The sequence below is a fragment of the Seriola lalandi genome, unplaced genomic scaffold (assembly GCF_002814215.2).
Source record: "Seriola lalandi dorsalis isolate HSWRI2012SDOR001 ecotype SW California unplaced genomic scaffold, Sedor1 jcf7180002054901, whole genome shotgun sequence".
NCBI lineage: Eukaryota > Metazoa > Chordata > Actinopteri > Carangiformes > Carangidae > Seriola > Seriola lalandi.
The window spans coordinates 123048-143871 of NW_019525453.1; the positions used below are offsets into that span (position 1 = coordinate 123048).

Sequence of the window (20824 nt, forward strand, 5' to 3'; positions counted from 1 at the left end):
GCTAAATTAAATTCTGCTATTACATTTATTTTATTTACACCCATGCTTTTTTTCCTGAAAACAACCTTCTTCTCATGCATCCATGCATATCAACACTTAGTTTGCACTGTATTAGGTACAACCAGCTTAATTTATACAACAGCCCAGCAATAGTTCCTACCTTCATACATTTTTTTTGTGAATAATGTTTTAAACAGTTGCTGATTGTACTCCGTTATGGTCATTTTGGAGGCTTACTTTGTGATACTGTTGAATTGCATGGTGTTATACTGAGAGATGTTTCCTACATAGCCACATTAACCAAATATCATAGTCCTGAGTATAATATACAAAATATATTGTTTTTGTCCAATTTAGCTGAAAACACCTTCTACAATGATAAGACACTGTCAGATTACTTACAGACTTACAGCACAAGAGCACAAAGGCCCACCTATCTGAGCTCAAAATGTTGAGGATTGGGCAGATACAAAGAATGGAAGACACATTTGGCGCCGAGCGCACACTCAAATGCACACTGACACACACAGGCTGAACAGGTGCAGCTGGACACAACAACACAGCCCTGCACTCTCTCAGGAGAGTGACTCCCCCAACCCTCTCTCTCCCTCTGCCTCACTCGGTTTGCAAGTGTTTGTGTGTGTGTGCGTGTGTGTGCGCATGTTAGGTGGCTATATAAAGAAGCCATCTCTCCTCACCCCCTCCCCTTTACCTTCCACCTCATGTTCTTTCCCCAACTATAGCCTGTTTGTATGTGTTTTCACAATACAAGCCCCACTCCCTCGGGAGGAGATCTGCAACACAGAGTACCAGTCACACATAAATACGCACACGCACACATACATATGCACACACCTACACACACACACAGACCCCTGGGATGTATTGCGGCAAGGGAGAGCAGCACCCAACACGAATGTCTGGAAACAGGATGATGAAAGAGCCATTCACGTCATGGAAGGAAGCAGAAAACACATACATACACATACATACACACACACACACACACACACACACACACACACACACACACACACACACACACACACACACACACAATATATATAAAAAAATTTTGGGGACATGTGTGTGTGCATGCTAGATACACACTGTGACTCAAAGATAGAGAAAGGTGAAAAATAGGCATATTTAAAGGTAGGTAATTCACTGAGGTTTATCTAAGGTAATTTTTCCTTTAATGTTTGTAAATTATTGATCTTTTTACTCTCTCTTATATCTTTTTCTTATCCTCCATCTTTTCTTTATCTACCATGGACGGCAGCTCTGCAATGAAGCTAAACAGTTTTATTACACAATGAGCTAAAGAGAAAGAAAATCAAACAGGCAAACAGGGAACTGTGGGACCAATGTTACAATGGATTTATATTACACTGCCTCTGCTCTTCCTCATTCACATGCAGACCGGAGGCTCACTTGTTAAGTATCTGATACGAGAAGAACAATAGAGACAGCACGTTCCAGCTACTGAAGCTTGAAATACCTGTATGCACAATACTTGCTTGTGTAAACACAATATGGATCTGCATTTTTAATGTGCATCGCTTATTTCAATAAATGTATATTTTCTTGTGTTTATATTTGGACATTTTAACGTGTGTGCAATATGTGTATGAACTTCAGATTGAGAATGTTTCATGATGCATGGGCATGTGTATTTGCATCTTTGTGTGAGTGTGCGTGCATGCGTGCGGGTGTGTGCGTGTGTGTGTGTGTGTGTGTACACATGAGAGGTGATTAGTGATCACTAAAGGGTTTTTCATTAGTCTTTCCCTGGGCACTCGACAACAAAGGCATAAATTACCTCCAGCAGATTACCCACTAATCTCCACCAACGCTTTCTCCCTCTCTCTCTCCCTCATCCTCATTAATGTCCCTGCCTTTATGATCCCCTCTCTGGTGTGCGACCTAATCAAACAATCAGTGTTAAATTTGGCAGCCTTCTCTCCGATTTCCTCCTGGTTTCCTTGCATATACCTTAAATACCTTCACCACAATCTCTTTTTTTATTTTCAGCAGTGCCGTCACTATGCCCAGTTGACACTGGGAATTATAAAGATTTAATTTAATCTGTATACAGCAGACAAAAACCTGCAGACAGGGCGACTCACATGGTTTAAGTTTAGGGTTGGGTACCCCTTGGTGGGATTTTTCCACCCACCCAACAACTGCTACTGACACTAAAAAGCTGGTGTTGGTGTACTTTAAAGTTCAGTGAAAAATGTAACAATCAGCCCCCAGCACTTTGGCATAAAGGAGTATTATACTGCAAAAGGATTATATTTAAAATACAGGCTTTGGTAACTTGCACCAGAAAGGCAGGTGCTTGCCAACAGACCCTGGGTCCTCCAGCTGAAGGATGGTGTCTGTAACCACTAGCCAGTCCTTGTGATTTTGTTCAAACAAATTCTCTCCTCTTTGTACATTTTGAACATTGGCAGCATTTCTGCCTGCTGTGACTTCCTGTCTTCGTCTGTTGCCTGACTGAATTACCAAGCTGACTAACCAACCATCTCATTGGCAGTGTACCTGCTAAAATCGACCTTGGCTAGCAGCTCTTGTCTCTTGCTGTTCTCCCTCTCCTTCTTCATCTCAAGCTCCTCATCATCTGACAGCATGTCTTCGTAAGGTAGGTCATCGAGGTCAACATCACCTGGCATGATAAACCTAGGAGAGGGCAATGAAATCAGACATAGTTAAAAAGCAAAAATCGATAAACAAAACTAACAGGCAGAATGACAAAAATCAATTTTCATCTATAGACTATGTATGTGCAAGGATTGCGTTGTTGTGTGTTCATGCATGCCACATTGGTGGTGTTCATGCATGCCCTACCTTCCTCCATCTTCTCTGTTTCCAATGGCTATGAGGGCCTCAAGGTCAGTTCCCTTCAGGCCATACTGCAGCAGCTCCTTGGCCGCATCAACATTCTCTGGGACGCGCTCCACACACTCGTGCAGCACCCATGACCGCTTGCGGATCTTGCTCTGGGTGGGATGTAGGGAATGGATGCAGTAGCAGTGAGTTCAGAAGAAATGATGGGATAAAATGAGATACAGAATTAGGAGGGGAGGGTGTGAAAATTTGATACAAATTGGTAAAAATGATGCGTGAAATAGAGTAAGGGGGTTGTGCTGCACTTAAGCGTGTGCTTCTCCCACTCACTCAAACGCATTTACTGCATATTTCTTACCAGACATCTAATATACTGTGATAAAGACCACAGCTCTGATACAATTCTTCATCTCTCTCTCTCTTTTTAACCGTCCCTTATCCTCCTTTCCTCATGTCTTCATACCGATCTCTCCTATTTCTTCCATATCTTACCAGATAATCTTGTATCGAGGCGATGCTGACGGTGCTCTTCCTCCACTGTCTCTGGTAGACCAGGTCAGAGTCCAGATTATAGGCTTGGGCAAGGGACAGGGCTTCACCGTATTCCTCATTGTCAATCTGTGCGACAAACAAAAATGCACATAATAAACACATTATGCAGGCATGATCAATATATATTCATGGTTTCCTCACACTGTGGAACAGACAGCACTAAAACAAATGTATACAATCAGAAAAGACAACCAGATGATGATCATTTTACAAGCAATGTTTGTAAAATGAAAGGAGCAATCCATTTGAGGGGCAGCTTGTCCAGGAATTCAGCAGACAGCAACTAGAATTAAGTAGCACAGTTAGTTCTCTGTTGTAAAATTAAAGTTGGGTACAAAAAAAAAAACATAACTGCAAAACAATTAATTCATTTCATATTCTGCAAGGTACATTTTGAGTTTTTTAATATCCAATTATAGTCCCAAGGGTATATTACTGATTCAAACTTCACACACTGTGTCCCTTTACAGAATTAAATGGATAAAATACATTAAATGCTTTCAAACCAGATGGTATTTAAAGCAAATCTCTAAGCAAGAAAAAAAACAAACAGGAGAAAAGTTCACAGCCCAATTTTCCATTACACTGAAGGACAAAGAAGCCAAGGTTTTTGAATAAACCGGTGAGAAGTCATGGCACTTCGGAAATCCTGAGTACGTTCACCGAATACTCAAAATCTGAATAGGAACAGCTCGAACGTGTAGATTTCAATCTGTGTAGCAATGTGAAAAAGTTTGAATTGGGTCTCCGACAGAGGGATAAGGAGATTGGCTGAAGGGGAATAAAACAATCAAGGACATTTAAAGAGAAAATCAAATGGACAGAGGGAGAAAACCTAAAGGAGGAGTCATGTGCCAGACATTGGGACTTAATATCACATACTGCGTCCATACTACTACTAAAAGTCTACAGCCACACAGTGGTTTAAACTAAATGCTGCCTGCTAACATGCTAATAATGGCAATGCTAACTAACATCCTGATTTTGCAGGCATGTCTACCACATTCAGTATCTCAGTTTAGTGTGTTAGCATGCTAAAATTTTCTAATTAACATGTTGAGGCTTATAGAAATTTCATTAGTTTGACAGGTATTAGGTCATAAACCAAAGTAGTGGACAATTTAAAAGCTTTGACCTGGTAGATGACAAGTCAGGGGATTACCAAAGTGCTGACAACGTGCATACAAATATGTGAAGTGCTAATCTGAAAATATGCTAACACATTTAACATGTCAGCATCGTTATTGTGAGTACTGTATTGTTAGTATGCTTTAGCTTAAATTACAGCTGTACTTAAATACATCTGAGCAGTGCCACTAGCACAGCTAAAGATTAGTCTTGCTACCCTACCATATATTTATCTTTCATAGTAGCAGTTGTTGTTGCCATTATTATCATTAATATTGAATTAGCCTGGCAACACATATCAACACATAATGATGCTAATAAAAGAGGTTTTGTGTTATATCAGTGTCTCACAAAATTATTTGATCCAGCAACATCATCACACCTCAGTTTATGCAGGCCCACACAATGTGTATTAAAGTACGTGTGTGCAAACGCGATGACAGAAACACACACTGAGTATCCATCTCTTTCTGTGTGTAGGAGTACAAAGCAACACATTAGCCAGACTGTGGTTCCTCGAGGGCAATAAGAACCCCACACAGTGAAACCTCTCGTAGGAGGACATCAAAAACTGCTTCCATCTCTCTCTGGATGCAGCTAATAAAACTGTTAGCAGCCCTGCCAGTGTGCTACTCATATATAGCCAGGGTTAGGCCATTGAACACATTATCAAACTCCAAAACACATGAGGAGGCCGACTTGAGGGCATAACCCGGAATCACCTGTCCTGATCTATTCACAGTCAATTGGACTACAACCTTGACTGAAGTGAATCTTTGAGGAGAGATCATGTCAGTCTGGTTTCTGGGTGTTGATGTGTGTAGTGTAGAAAAGTCAAACTGTACAGATCTAACACAAGCAATGTGTAGGCAATGACACACACAATAAACCCGAGGTACATACGTACGTGCAGACAAATACCGACACCCTTTCTCCCCTTCACTCACACGCCTACATGTATGTGTGGAGGAGAAAAAAAAAAGAAGAAGAAAAGAAAAAAACAAATCCAACAGGAGAGCAGCAGCAGCAGCAGCAGCTGGTGAAGTGCTGCGGGTACCAAGTGTTACAAAGAGATAATAATGATATATTACTTTGTAACTCTCCACTGTTAGGATTGATGGTGATGACTAATGGCATCTAATGATGATGACAATGATGAAGAAGGCAGTAGATGATGGGTCATAAAAATGACTGATGAACCATGCTCAAACTTGGGACCATCGAGAGCCGATACCACTCTTGCTGTGCTTTATGATAGAGCATGTTGTTGTCTTTGCTGCAATTTGTAGTGAGTAGCAACAACAGCCATATTTCTAATGCAGCAATTAGCATTTCAGAAAACCCCCTGGGACTGAGAAATAGCCTTAAAGCAGAATGAACATCTTGCTTGGTTTTCATTTCTCCTCAACAGCACTCTGGAGCTGATCCAACACAACAATAGCACTTCACTGAACTGGCACAGGATTTATTTAGTCGGAAACCAATTTTGCTGATCAGCCATTTTATAATTCAGTCAATGACCAAACGCACTCATATGAAATCCTTCAGTTACTGCTAAGTGGCAAAAAACAAATGAATAGTTATGACAAATGTGATATCCACCATTGAAGACAATTGACATCTGCTCTTAAAATATGATTACTGGCACTACAGTGAGGTGCATGGGACTCCTGAATCAGTTGGATATGATGTAGGCCTTACAAAAGGCCTTGTATAATTAGGAAGGAAGTATCTTTAAAAAACACAGAATAGATAATATCAGTTTCTTTGGCAGTAAATTTATAATACTGTGTAAGAAAGAGGAACTGCATGTCAGCACTGGAATTGTTGTTTAGATTGCTGAGCTGAAAGAACATTCAAATGCAAACATGAAGGCATTCCAGCATGAAAACTGACGAAAGCTTTTGTCGCCTAAGCACATAAGCATTTTGTTGTGTATGCTGCAATGAATAAGTAAACAGTAACAAAAACATGATTATTTATTTTCTCCCCAATTGTGGTGAGTTGCCTCCCTCCTACTGGTTTTAACACACTGCAACTGCATCAATGTATCAAAAAAAGTTCCTGTCCACACAGGTTGTGAAATACTGTTATGAAATATGAATGTTGTGAGAAGACTTTCTCCACAGTCACTGAGCACTGGCTGGTTATGACAGTGCTGACATGTTGATGTTTTGCAGGTATGATGTTTTCTATGTTGACCATAGAAAAGTTAAGGGCGTGTGTCCATATAGGGTTTTTTTTGTTTTGTTTTTTTTTGACAACATATGACCACCGCCATTCAGTGTCTGGCAAATTTGCTCCCACAATTGGGCTTTTCTGTCTCCATGTGGTACTTTCTTTCCGACATATCACAAAGCCCCGGATAGACAGAAACGGACGAAAGGTGCTTCTCCTCAATTTTTCTTGGTTACCAGGGTGATGAGTCTCACCCCATCTGATTGGTTACCTGAAAAGGACCTGCAGTGAGAACACCAGCACCTTTCTGAAAAGTTCAGAGATGTTAAACTAGAAGCACTTGGAGCAGCCGCACAAACAAGGCGGAGCAATTTGAAAGAAGAATTTTTCTCTAGACGGCAGCATGTGGCCACATACAGTCTCTTCTCATTGGGAACAATTGAAAAAAAGATACAGACATACACACTTACATTATTTTCATATAGAGCTGTGCAATGGAATAAACAGTGTTAAACAATCACCATGTAGGAGTCTCATTATTCTCCCTTTGTCTCAAACACTTTCAAAAGTGCTCGTGTGACAATGTGGATTCAGGCTTCAAAGGAGGTCTTTTAAAATTCAAACAGAGCACTCTGTGATAGCAGGTATAGCAAAAATTCAGAGCCATTTCCCTTATAAACAAGAGGCTCAAGTTTAATGCTTCAAGAGAGTTAGATTAATCATCAGCATGTGCATGTGAACTTTAATATTCCAGTCATTTACAAACTGTGTCGGCCTCCTACCTTCCTCTGGTACAGTTCCTCTGGTGTTGTTGACCTAAGGCTGACCAGTCGGTAGTTCTTGATTACAGTGCGGAGGCGCTTGCGTGGCGGGGCGAAGCGCTCCATCTCTGTCACATAATAAAGACCCTGCTTGATATAGCCAAAGTAGCGGGCTTTGGCTGAGGACTCTTCGTCTGAGTCAGAGTCTCCTCCATCATCACCCTCCTCATCCTCACTGGCCCCACCGCTCAGGTTGCTCTCCAGACGCCCACGCTTCTGGGCAAGCTTCACCTCACACTGTGACAAAAATAACAAAATCCAGCATTACGAATGGGATGGGGGCACACTCAGACAGCAAAAATTAAGAAGAGGTTGGAAGCAGAAGAATTAAAGAAACCAAAATGAAGGTGCATAGGAGAATAATGTAAATTAGACATAAATTTGAATTATAATGCAAACATATGGAATAGATCACAAAACCACAGTTGTCTTTTTACATAAAAATACATCTGTCTTGTTGGCCCAAATCTGCAAATCAGAAGAACCCATCCGCGATGATGGAGTCAGATTCACGGTGTTCGCCCACGACAACTTTGTGACGCTGAGCATAGACACTTATTTTCTAGTAGGAAATGAAGAATGAAAAATGAAGCATGTAATGCCATGCAGCACAGTTCACATCTCTCTGTGCTTACGCTGGTAAACACACATAATTTCACACCCTCATGCCAGATCAGCAGGCTGTGTGAACAAAAAACAACAGCAAGGTCAAGCTGCTCAATAGAAAATCTAAATCCAAGCTGCCAAAGTACTTTCTTCAGCTTGTATTGTCCTTTTCTTTTCGTCTTTTGATTGGCTCAGTTTGGAAAAAAATTATTCAACCATTTTTCATCTCTGTAGCAAGTCCTCATATTTTGCAGTGATGTCCATCTGGGTTTTAGAGAAAAATAAAATGCTGGCCCCTCCAGCAGAGCACAGCTCCCAGCTGGGGGTTATGAAACATTTAGCACCTGTAAAACATTAAGCACCTTAATCAATGAGGTAGCTTCCATAGTGCTGCACTAACACACTACCCCAGCTTATCATACACACAAGAAGATGCACATGTACTAATCATCATAAACGGTCACATTATTCCGTATCTATTGATGCGTACGCGCAGCACAAGCCACATCTTCAAGATAATTTAATTTCAACATACACTCAGCTGTAGATACAGCTACAGGCACCCTTCCCCCCACTCCATGCTGAAGCAGGCTGATGAAACCTTTCCCCAAAAGTTGGCAGCTGGCTGGTAAAGAAACCTATCTGATTTGCGCTCCCAATGTTTTCAGATTAAAAAAACACAAAGAGAAGCGAAGACTGAAATAAAAGAGAAGGGTGATGTGATATATCAGGGTCTTTGTGGGAGGATAAAGAAGCAAGGAAGGAAGCAAGGAAACATATTTCATCATCACGCTTTTCCATTATTATTATACACACATATACTCATGCTTTTACACAACGATGCTCACAACTGAAAATGCCTGAATGAATATAAACACATAGGACTTGAGGTTAAAATTTCTATTTGTCAGAAAAGGCTGTCCTTTGGGGAATCACATCAGCTCCAATTACAAACAATCTATCACAAATCAATGCACACATTTGTGCTGTGATTGATTTTCTTGTACAACTGACTCAGTTTGCATTAGAAAGAGTGTCCTCAAACGCACTTTTTCGTGTCAGTCTTTAACAATATAAACAAAAGACCTGACATCCCCATAACAGACTTGACACCTGTCCGGTGTGTTCCCTTTTCCTCACCCAGTGATGCTGGGAGAGGCATCCAATCCTGTGCGACCCTGAACTGAATAGGCAGTTTAGAAAATGGATGAAAGGATAAAAAAAACAATTGTCCGCTATTCTATAATATGCCTCTTAAAGCCCTGAGGATTTATAATGTATGACTAGCACTAAAAGATGCTTACACAAGCCTCACATGCATTCCTACAAACTCCCTCTCTCTCTGTTTACTTAAACAGAAATGCATACCGCTGTCTTGACATTTACCTCCAGGCTGAGGAAGCCCCCATCGTGCGCTGCGGTGACTCGGGGTGAGGGCTCGAACCATTCGCAGGATTTGCCCAGGAGGTTGCGGAGCGTCCTGACCGATGAGACGGTGACGGACCCGGAGCAGCGAGCCAGAATCAACACGTTGTCACTCCACCAGCTCACATCCACCAGCGGGTAGTACTGCTCCTTATCTGGGACAGGTATGAAGAGACATAAGGGCAGTTACACAGATGTGATTGTACACCAGAGGAAGCTGGACCAAAGCCAAGAGAGAACTGTATTAAAATTTTCCTCATTAGTCCCAAATCTTCGGATCACATACTTTTGCCCATATTAACATTTTTGAATTTACACCTGTGGACATATTTATCACTTGTCATGCATGAGACGAAGACCCATATACAGATTATTGCGTACACAAGCTGTCACAGCTGTCATTACTACTGGCCCAAAACCGTCAAAAAAAGACTCTACAGCTGCACAAACGGGCACACACACACAAACACATATAGGCACACTCACAAGCATGGATACTGAAGAAGAAAAATGTTTGCTAGCCTTGGCATATGGTTGCATGTCTAAATAACTGTATAATTCACTGAATAAGACATGTCAAAGATCACTAAATTGTATCCAGTGTGTACTGCTGTGTCAGCAACAAGGTCAGCTCTCTCTAACCCTTCAGGCCAAATTACCTTTTATTTTCTTCCTTCTCTCCAGCGATGTCTTCCACTCTGGGTTGATCTCCTCAAATCCTGGCTGAAGGGAGGACCGAAGGATGGAGGAACCAAAGAAGAAGGGAGGGAGAGGAGGGCGGAATTAATTAATCTGCTAACCCTGTTTACACTTACACTTTCAACACACACACACACACACACACACACACACACACACACACACACACTCACAAGATCTGCCAGCTCAGACCAGCAATGAAGAAGAACATACACACATGCAACATAAATCGGCAAAACATTCTGCAAATATAAGTTCTCCCTAAGCCACCTCACTTAATGTTTAATGTAAACACACACACACACACACACACACACACACACAATCTTTCTCCTTCCACACACACACTCATACTTGGGCCAGAGAAAGATTACATTAATACAGCCAGTCAAGCATCTAATGTACAAAATATTAGCAGGACACAGATTTATTCTGCATAAGCAAGATCATGCAAGCATACACACAACACACATTCACACAAGCAGCTTAGAGGTGTACCTGTTGGTCTTGGCTCCATGTGGCCCTCTGCTTGAGCGAGGGGACGTCCCAGAGAGACAGACGACCTGAGAAGTGGATGACAGCTAGGAGGGTGCCATCGGGGCTCAGGCTCATGCGGAATACACCGTCCTGGACAACACAAATGCAGACACACACAATCTTTTCATTAAGAAAATCTCTAATCCCTTCCAAATAAATTTTAAATTGGCAATGAGGCAAACAGAAAGTAGAGAGACACTGCACTACCTTTTCATCTCCTTGTCTTGAAAAGAATCTGAAGCTGGGGATCCTGAAGAAACCTCTCTTCTGATTCTAGCAGACGACATAGTGGACGAGAAGAATGCGTGTGTTAGATACTGCTTGGACACTTGCGCGTGAACATGTGTTTACGTGTGCAGCCTCCTCACTGGATTGACATCATCCTCATAGCTGGTGACCTGCTTGTAGTGCGGCGAGCCAGAGAGAGCCCTCCAGGCTGTGATGCCACAAAAAGAGGCCTTGGACGTACTGTCATCCCCCGACTCACAGCCTCCCACCAGCAGCAGTCTAAAAAACAAGCATGTATACGCACTCTGTGTGACAGTCAGTGGTTAAATACAGTCCTTATCTACACAAAAGAAAATCACACACACACAAAACACACACACACAACACGCACACGTGCGTGCGCGCGCGCACACACACACACACACACACAGACACACAAACACATACAAACACACTTACTACCTCCATGATTGTGCCCCAACAGATCAATTAGCACTACATAACAAGGTCAGGGAATTAAGATGGTCACTGTGAGGTCATCCTTAATCTTGGGGTCAAGCTGAGGTATTGTGAGCATTCACACAACAGAAGTGCCATTTAGCAAAGTAGTGGATTAAAAAGTTAAATATCAGAGATAAAAGTCTGGTTGGAAATCAATTGCCAGGCAGTTAAGACACAAACAACACCACAATGACCACAGTGATCTGTAGGTCTGCCTTTGCAGTGAAACAGAGCAGATGCGACAGCGGCCAGGAGTTCAGGGGGGGTGTGGATGGAGCAGTGCTGTCTGGTTCAACACTGCCCCCTGGTGCAGAGAAATTGCACATTTAGTAAGAGCCAAGAGCCGAGTGTGAGTTTGTAAGCTGATAAAAAAAAAATAAATAAATAAAAAAAAAAAGCTGTTTTTTGTGTTAACATTGTAGATCAAGTCTGAAAAGGCTAACATTTCTGTATAATGTGATCTCCAGTTTCATTAAAACAGACACTGGACTACAAATACACCCCTGATGCACGTCTGCATATTCTGCACATACATGCACTATAATTAACTGTGTCTTTAATTCTGAAAATAAAAAGATCACAATGCCTAATTACACATCTGGAAACATTTCTGAGCATTTGTAATGCCATCAGTGCGACACATAATATAAAACATTTTATATCTTCATTAATATAGTATTAGTATTTTCATGTGTAGGTTCAGCTGTTGAAATGATTTTTCTTATATCCAGCTTCTCACCTCATCTTTTCTTACCTCTAGCCTGTTCTCTCTGTTGCTGACCCAGTTTTCAAATAGGGGTCATTAAAGTTTCATCTCATCTATCAGTTGGCAAACATTTGACAGTAACTGCCAAAATCCATTAAGCTGCCAAACCAAGCTTCACGAGCCAAACTAAATCTGGTCTGTGCAGACTGGGGTAGCATGGTGAAAACAGTAAGGTCACGGGGGTGTGAGCCAGACATAATTAACCGAAACCTTTGACTGCTGAGTTGTGATGAGGGCCAAGGACACTCTGGACTGCTATAGTCAATTCCTGCAGGTATTGCATTAAAGTGATTGCTTCATTTATTCCTGAGTAAGCCTCTTGGCCCCGTTCCATAATGTTACATTTTATGCCTATGCAGGAATGTCTGTATAAGAACTTTTTTCAGGATTTATCTGGTGATGTTTTTATAGTATATACTGTATATTTCATTACCATAATCTGTCTGCAAAGCAACATTTTTCATAAAATAAAAATAAAGTTTCATTTAAAGTGAGTTGTAATGCAGTAAACTCAAACTTAGTTTTAGCACAGGAGTCAATATAATACATATTTACAAGCGTATTGACGACATGTTGTGTGTACTCATTGCCCCTAGATGTCAAATGATGAAAGCGTCTGAAATCACTCAGCAATTTTCAAATTCAGATATTTAAGTTCTACATCGTGTCACGGAGCATCTTCGGCAATGGGTTTAAGGATAAAAATTTATTCAAAGGATGCATAAGGATGTCTGTACGTGTCTGAATACAAATGTAAGAAAAACTCTTGATGAAACAGTTTTCTAATAGAAGTAGGCTTAGACTGTGGCAACCACAAATGTCTGAGGGTGTCAAGTGAACGCTACAAGCCGTAATTACATTGACATTGATAGATTAAAAGCTAAACGTTGCCAAAAATGTTAATTTTCAAAAAATTCATTATTTCAACTATATTCCACAAGCGCTCCAGGCTGATGTGGTGCTGATGTGGTACTTACCGGTGGCTTGGGTGGTAAATGGCTGAGGTGATGCCATTGGAGTAGTGGGCAGAGAAACTGAAGCTGTGGTTCTCTTGAAAGTTCTGATTGGTTCCCACACTGAGAGAGGGAAAGAAATCCACATGACAAGTCACCTATAAATGAACTCTGGCACACAGACAATCAAAACATGAACACTCGTATTGAAAATGTTAATGGTGCGACAAAGCTGTTTTGGGGAAGATGACAGAGCAATTTCCATTCTAGCCGCAATTAAAATGAGGCATGGCAAAATATATAATCTAATTTAAGTGGGCAATCTAAATTAAATTGGTACTAGAGGAGATGTCATGTAATTTGTTGTGTAATTTGTGGGCTCTCTCACTGGGGAAATGTTTCCTTGCAACGTAAACTGTATAGAGAGAAGGGGAGACGGAGGGAAAGAAAAGGGAGAAAGAAGAAGAGAGCACAGAGGAAATAGCTGAGAGATGTGCAAGGTTCCCACCTTTTAGCTTCCTCCAAACATTTAGGTGTTAATGCAACAGTAAAGCAGATGTGTGTGTGTGTGTGTGTGTGTGAAGCGATGGCACAGAGCACAAGAGTGAGAGAGATGACTTACTGTAAAGGCTCAGCTATAATTCTGAAATTCTAATTCAAAGTGTTTGAGCGACAATATTGGAAAGCAGTCATATGAAAAGGAAGAGTGAGTATAAGCTCCATACTGAAAATGAACCTTTAAAAACAAGCCAGTACTTTCGGAGTAAATCTGGTGCAAATGTCTCCCACATCTTAATTACCTCCTCCCACACACACACACACACACAAACCCTGATGGCTTCAAAGGCAGCTAACACCATTTATCAGCCGGTAATAGAAAAATAAATCAACATTTTCCTCTATTCTCAACAAAAATCACCATGCACGCCGAATTGGAGGGAGTTCGTAGTGTGCAGTATTTCATCTGATCGAGATTCAACACACATGCACAATCTCGTCCCATGTCTTGGGAGTGGCAGCAAACCTAGGCCCGGTGTCACCACAGCAAGCAATCACACAGAATGAAATGGGAAATCTCTGAAATAATGCCATATGATATAATGCTAAATTAAAAAGGGGAAGCGTGGGCATCCATGAGGAAAGCACCGGCATAGACTCTTTCAACTGCGCGCACACAAAACCAAATGTCATTAATCAAATATTCAAAATGTGTGTTTGAGGGGGTTTGAAGATTGGCAAACGAGTCCATTGGTATTCAAGGAGAGGTGTCACTCCCCTTAACGTTTTACATATGGACAAAAACGCAGCATCAAATCCCACAAATGAGGTGCACGGTCCTGTAAAGGTTAGAATATACAGTACATGCATTTAAATCAGAAGATAAAAGAGCTGCTCAGAATGGCTCTAGGTGTCTAAGTGAGCAGACCCATCTTCAAATATGGGACAGTAATATACTACAAGCTAAGACTAAACATTTAGGAAGAAAAAACTTTGTAGTTAAACTATTTAAAATAACTGAAATGCTGAAACCACTGAGGTTACAGATGAAGTGGCAGACGAATTACAAATACTGGGAGAAGTGGAAGATCAGGGTTTGAAATGTTCACTTTAAATTGGTAAGTTAAAGCACTCTTTAAAAGCACACTTAAAATATCAAATGAAACCAACTCAAATTTTCTGAAGAAAACTGAAGTGTGCTCAGTTTTACTGAAAATCGCAAGCGCAGAAAGTGTTAAAATGTCTTGTATTTTATTTGTTTATATCTGAGATGTTGAATGGCAGTTTAAGCTGACTCACTAAGAGCAGTTGAAGTTGAAGCTTTGAAAGAATTTGATGTTTCTTTTGAAGTTAAGAGACAAAAGCAGTTGAAATTAGTTGAAGTACAATCGCTGAGAACATTTGAAATTGTAATTTCAAGTTTAACTCCCACAGGCAGTTGAATTGTCAGTGAGTATGTAAGCTCTGAAAGTTGAACTGTAAACACTAAAAGATGAAAGCAGCAGAACTGTCAATGATTAAAGCAGTTGATATTTCAGCTGAAGTTGAAGTACCAGATATAGTTTCAGTTGGTGTATAAGGAGAGACAGCAGTTGAAATGTCAGTCAGGAGTATTTGAACAGTCACTTAAAGCGATAAATTAAGCCGGTAGTGTTGGTTGAAGTGGGATCCTGAAAGAAATTAGGACCAGTTCAAGCACATAAACTGAAAGCTGATGTCGGCTGAAGTGTAAGCACTGAAAACGGCTGGAGAAAATTCTGTCTTAAGAATGAAAGTTATGTGAGTAAGAAGAGCTTAAGTTTTATTTTGTTGTTCTTTTGAAGTGTTGTGTTGATGTGGGGATTAAAAGACGTTGAAATGCCAGAAAAGAGAAAGAGTTCAAAGCAGCTGAACTGTTCAGTTGAAGAGAAAGAGATGAAAGCAGCTGAAATGTTCAGTTGAAGAGAAAGAGATGAAAGCAGCTGAAATGTTAGCTGACACAAAAGTGTGAAAGCAACTGAGTTGTCACTGAAAGCAGTTGAAGACTAAAGATGAACACAGCTGAATTGAGAGTTGACGTGTTAAGTAGTAAAACCATTTGAAATGAGAGTAAAAGTAGAGGGTTGAAGACAGTTCAAGTCTGTGAACTGTGCGCAGTAGAAATTTGAGTTGAAGTGTAAGATCTGAAAATATAAAGCACTTAAATCAGAAGATAATAAAGCCACGCAAAATGTTAAGAAAAAATCTCAAGAAATTAAGCTAATAAACAACCACATGGCAAGAAACAGTAAGTGAACCCTTTGAAATGATCTGCATTTATGTATAATTTTGCCTCAAAATATGCCTCATATTCATGATTCTAACTTTGCAAATCACAGCGCATGGTGTCCTGACATGACACTCTGCTCCATACCGCTGCTCTCCAAATAAATAAATCATAAATCATCAGAGAGCACCTTGACATTCCACAACACAACTAAAATGTTTTGTGAATCGATGAAACAACGGTTGAACTGTTTGTGAAAAACAACACACCACTACTTTCTGAGGCTCAGTAGAAGTTGGGTGATGCAGCAAGACAATGACCCTAAACATCAAAGTAAATCTACTACAGAATAACTTCAAACAAAGAAAATCTGCCTCTTGGACTGGCCCAGTCTGAGCCAAGAGCTTAATCCAACAGACACTGTGGACTGACCCGAAAGAGAAACATTCACACCAAATATCTTGAGAATATGTCGAGCTGACGCAGCTCTCTCAGAAGGATGGTCCAAAACTCCTCCTGAACATTGTGCAGCTCGGATCTGCAGCTACTGGAGGAGCTGGTTTGGGAAGTTCAAGTGAGCGGAGGTTAAATCCAAGGGTTCACTTTAATTTTCCATCAGCTCTGGGAATACTAAATGGGTGTGGTCAATAAAGACATGCAGGATTATGAGTGTTTGGGTGTTATTATCTTAAGCACATTGTGTTTGTCTATAATAACATATATAAACAGCTAAACTTCCAAAGGGTTCACATGCTTTTTCATGCTACTATATTTCATTTTAATTTAATCTGACATAACGCTGGATATGAGAACCGCTGTGGGTCAGATATTGTGTTAATAAGACAGTATTTTGATAACTGTTTTGTCTCTCACCTGACTAGATAGCTCTTGAGCCCGCCACCATATGTGATAACGAGCAGCTCGGCTGACCACTGTGCGCTGGCTGTATACTCCAAGAAGATCAGGCCGGCCACCGCACAACTGAAATCCCCATGAAAACTCACCACCTGGATCAAGAGAGGGACATGAGAAAGAAAAGTCAGCAGGAGTGTGAACGTGACTGATGTAAATGGTAGAGGAAATCAAAAGACACAGAGAAATATGTATCATCTGTTTGTGCCCTCACCCAGTTGTTACAGAAGTAAACAACAAAGATCATGTGTTTGTTAAAGAACATAAAATAGAGAGAGAAAGAAAGACCTGATGGGACAAGGAATAAAGAAGACAGAGAAAGTGAAAGTAAGATGGAAATTGAGAGAGATGGCAGAGGGAGGGAGAGATGAGGCAAATTTAAATTTTTTCATCCATGCACACTTTCTGTCAAATTGATTGTTTTATCATCTCCAGAAATAGCACCAGTGTGCGCACTTAACAGTGACAAACAAGAGAAACAGTACAGCAGAGCAGGGGGTGCTGGTGTAAGTGTGCAGGCACACTGTAGATGCATAACAAAGTAGAGCTCCACTAAAGGAATGAGGATCACAGACTTCGAAAGCTGAGTGCAGCTGGGGAGAAGGACGAGTGTCTGCGCTCATAGTCTCTGACAGGACGGATAGAGGAGTGGAAGGAGTGATGATAGAAGTGGAGGAATGATACTATGTGGCACACAGGGGGCATTAAAGCGAGGGGGGGGACGCCAGCATAAGGAGAGCTACTGAGAGATGCAAAGATGAGAAACATGCGAGGGGAGAGAAAGAAAGAAGGACCTAGGGAAGAGTGGGGTAGCAGCAGGCGTGTGAAAAATTAAAGAGAAGAGGTGATGAAGATGGAGAAAAGAGGAATGGGGCACCATAAGCAAAGACAGAAGAAGAAAAAGCAACTGACAATGAATTACAAAGCAGGCGGGAGAGAAAAAGAGAACGCAGAGGATGTCTGACAAGGAGACGTTCTCCTCAAAAGGTGACAGGCAGCTCAAAATGCCCAGTAAATCTATGCTACACTGGAACAACAGAGCATGGCTGGTGGCAAGATTATGGATGTCTGAATCCTAATAACTGTGTCACCGAAAAGTTATAAATCTGCTGTAGCACAGTATCAAGTCTTTTACTCCCTTTCCAATGATTTCATTCACATACGCAAATCAATAAAATCAGCCAATACAGCATTTTTTGATGACAAATTAAGGAAGGTATACAGTTAATTAAATTAAAACGCAACATACTGTAACTGACAAGATCCTCTGTGGAAATGTAGGTACTAAAATAACACTGAAAGGAAGCCAAATTAATGCTGGGTTTCCATATGCTACGCCTGATCTGATCACTTATAATTAGTATCAGTGCATGCACAAGAAAAAAAATCGAACAAAAAGATAGCTTGGAGGGGACAGAGGTTGTTTGATGACGTCAAAGAGGAGGGACTGGCATGGTTACCGGCGGGATGACAAACAATTCGCTGCCCATGAGGTCGAAAAGGCGCACGGTGCCAGTGCTGTCAGCGTAAGCCAGCAGGGTGCAGTCATGGCTCCATGCCACCCTCCGCCAGTGGGGGTTTGGGTCCTTTGGCACTGTAACAGGAAAAAAAATAAAAGAAAGAAGACTTCAAAGTTCACACATATAAAAGACAGAAGAGATAAGGAGAACCAAGAGATTCAGGGAGATGAGGATTTCCTATTAAACCAGATGAGAAAACTCTCTTCGAATAATCCCTGGTGTTCTGTGGTGTGCCGATGATGAATACAGATGGGAAAAACGGGATAAAGCTAATGCCATACATCAACACAGTGTGTCTAAGGACCTATCCAATTCATCTATGAAGTATAGCTACAGTAATACATCTCAATAATTGTCTCTCAAAGAAACGCACACACCCTGTCACACACACACTCAGTCGCTCACATTTGTGGGGTCGGGACTAAAAGAGAGGCAGAGAGAAAGGGGGGAGGAGAACAGAGATCATAAATCCAGCTTTTGTTGAAGTATAGGCTACTGTTTTACCAATCTGCTGGCTCAGCAGTGCTGTGAGTGTAACCATATCGCTGTGATAAAGCACATCTCTGCCTGCTGGCACTTTCTCAAGGCTTCGCTGTCATACTTCCCTCTGATAGAAGAGTCGGGCCAGTCTGGCAGGTCTCTTATCCAGAGTCTGTTGTGAATACCTGATTATCTTTAACACATTAAATAGTATGGGGGGTGATAGGGTACAATCTCCATATGTAGGCTGAATAGAATACTTCAGAATTGGTACAAAAAGATACAACCTTTAGCATAGTTTTTTTGCATTTGGATAACAGTGTGAAACATAATATGCCATAATGGATGCTGTATCTGCCAAGCAATAAAGTTATGAAAAGGAAGTTATGTTTCTGTTGATATCACATAACAGTCCTATTGGCTTTTATTGTATTAAATTTCTTGGCCGAGGTATGCTGCTGCAACCCTTGGTGGGCAATACTGCAAACAAATGGAGGCGTCGGTTATTGTATGACTAGAATTTTAAATGAAGAACAAAGGGAAGAAGTGGGAGGCGAGACAGACAAAAAGAGAGAAAACGAGAGCACGAGAAACGATGAATCCAGCACCCACTGAGAGAAATAATAGCTCCCCAAATTTTAAGGCTTAAGTATCAGAGAGCATCTCAGGAAGAAGGCAATTTAACACACCTTTGAGACTCTCAGCTGAGGAGGAGCAGACAAGAACATGGAGCCATTATGATAGCCATGGGTACCAAGCGTCTCCTCTGTTCTGTTGTTGTTCTTTTGCTCCAATCTTTTCTCTATTTCACTCTCGCACAGCCTCCCTTGCTATCTCGCTTCCCATTATGAATTGTATACAGTATGATGTTCTGTGGCTGAGAGGGCTCCATTTCCACATAGATGGCTTTTTTGGGGAGCTGGAAAATTGGATGCTACTGTCCTGCTTTTTTTTTTTTTTTCCTCCTAGCAATGGTGGGGGCGGAAGTTGGGGAAAATTACACCCAACGACCCAGTAGAAGCCTTCTATCTAAAGCCACACAGATGCATTTATCAGAGCTCAACACTTATGAATTATGTACGGGGGTGGGAGACGACTCCACTGCAACAGGAGCAGACAGGGAGCGAGGCGAGAGAAAGACAAAAAGACAGAGAGTGATACACAGGTGTGGATGCAGCAAACACGTTCACGCATGGGGATGCATTCACACAAGAGCATGCACAAGCAAACACATAGTAAAACACACACACGCACTCGCATGCACGCTCCTCCATTAAAAGCAAATGCCATTAAAAGGCAGGATCACAGCAAAATCCATTAGGACAAATCTCCGTGAAATGAAATGAACTAAAAGTAACATGAAAAAGAGAGATGAAATGGCATGAAAAACAGGAGGGAGGCTCAGGTTTACACAGGCCCGGGGGCTACTGTTATCCACACTATGAACCATTAGAATGACTGCCAATAATGACGGCTAGCCAGAACTGAACAAATATAGTGAGAGACAGAAAGATGGAAAAGGGGTGGGACAGACAATGAAAATGAGAGAAAAATTAAGGAATAAAAAGGGAGACAGTGGAAAGTAAGAAGTGGAGACAGAAAATACTGACTGACAAAGTTTAATTCTGGGCTTTTTACTGAACATTTACTTTGTTTTTGTGATGTGTTTGGAGCAGTGTGTGTGTGTGTGTGTGTGTGTGTGTGTGTGTGTGTGTGTGTATGAGCCAGTGTACGGAAAATGTGAATGAAAATCAGAAATTCAAAAAGAAAGGTGTTTATTTTTTGTTCTAATTTAAAATTTTTCACTACATGTAGACTTAATAATGTAGCTTCTTTAAAACAATTCTTCTTCCTCAGGATGAAAGTTGCTGCCGTCTAGCTGTTGGCATGCATTGATGTCTGCCGTTGTGTCTTTTGTGAGT

The 20824-nt window shown here is 41.1% G+C and overlaps 1 protein-coding gene across 2 annotated transcripts in view; it reads right to left on the bottom strand.

Annotated features, from left to right (window-relative positions):
* Positions 1-20824, bottom strand: part of nbas (NBAS subunit of NRZ tethering complex) — a 143315-nt gene that overhangs the window by 114250 nt on the left and 8241 nt on the right. For both annotated transcript variants that reach the window (XM_087180396.1, XM_023430124.2), the window contains exons 7-18: positions 18363-18496; positions 16864-16997; positions 13272-13370; positions 11168-11306; positions 11007-11072; positions 10761-10889; positions 10223-10286; positions 9525-9718; positions 7494-7769; positions 3346-3471; positions 2854-3005; positions 2548-2685 (exon numbers count right to left, since the gene is read on the bottom strand). In XM_087180396.1, the coding sequence (XP_087036522.1) occupies positions 2548-2685; positions 2854-3005; positions 3346-3471; positions 7494-7769; positions 9525-9718; positions 10223-10286; positions 10761-10889; positions 11007-11072; positions 11168-11306; positions 13272-13370; positions 16864-16997; positions 18363-18496 (1651 nt within the window). The remainder of the gene's footprint in view (positions 1-2547; positions 2686-2853; positions 3006-3345; positions 3472-7493; positions 7770-9524; positions 9719-10222; positions 10287-10760; positions 10890-11006; positions 11073-11167; positions 11307-13271; positions 13371-16863; positions 16998-18362; positions 18497-20824) is intronic.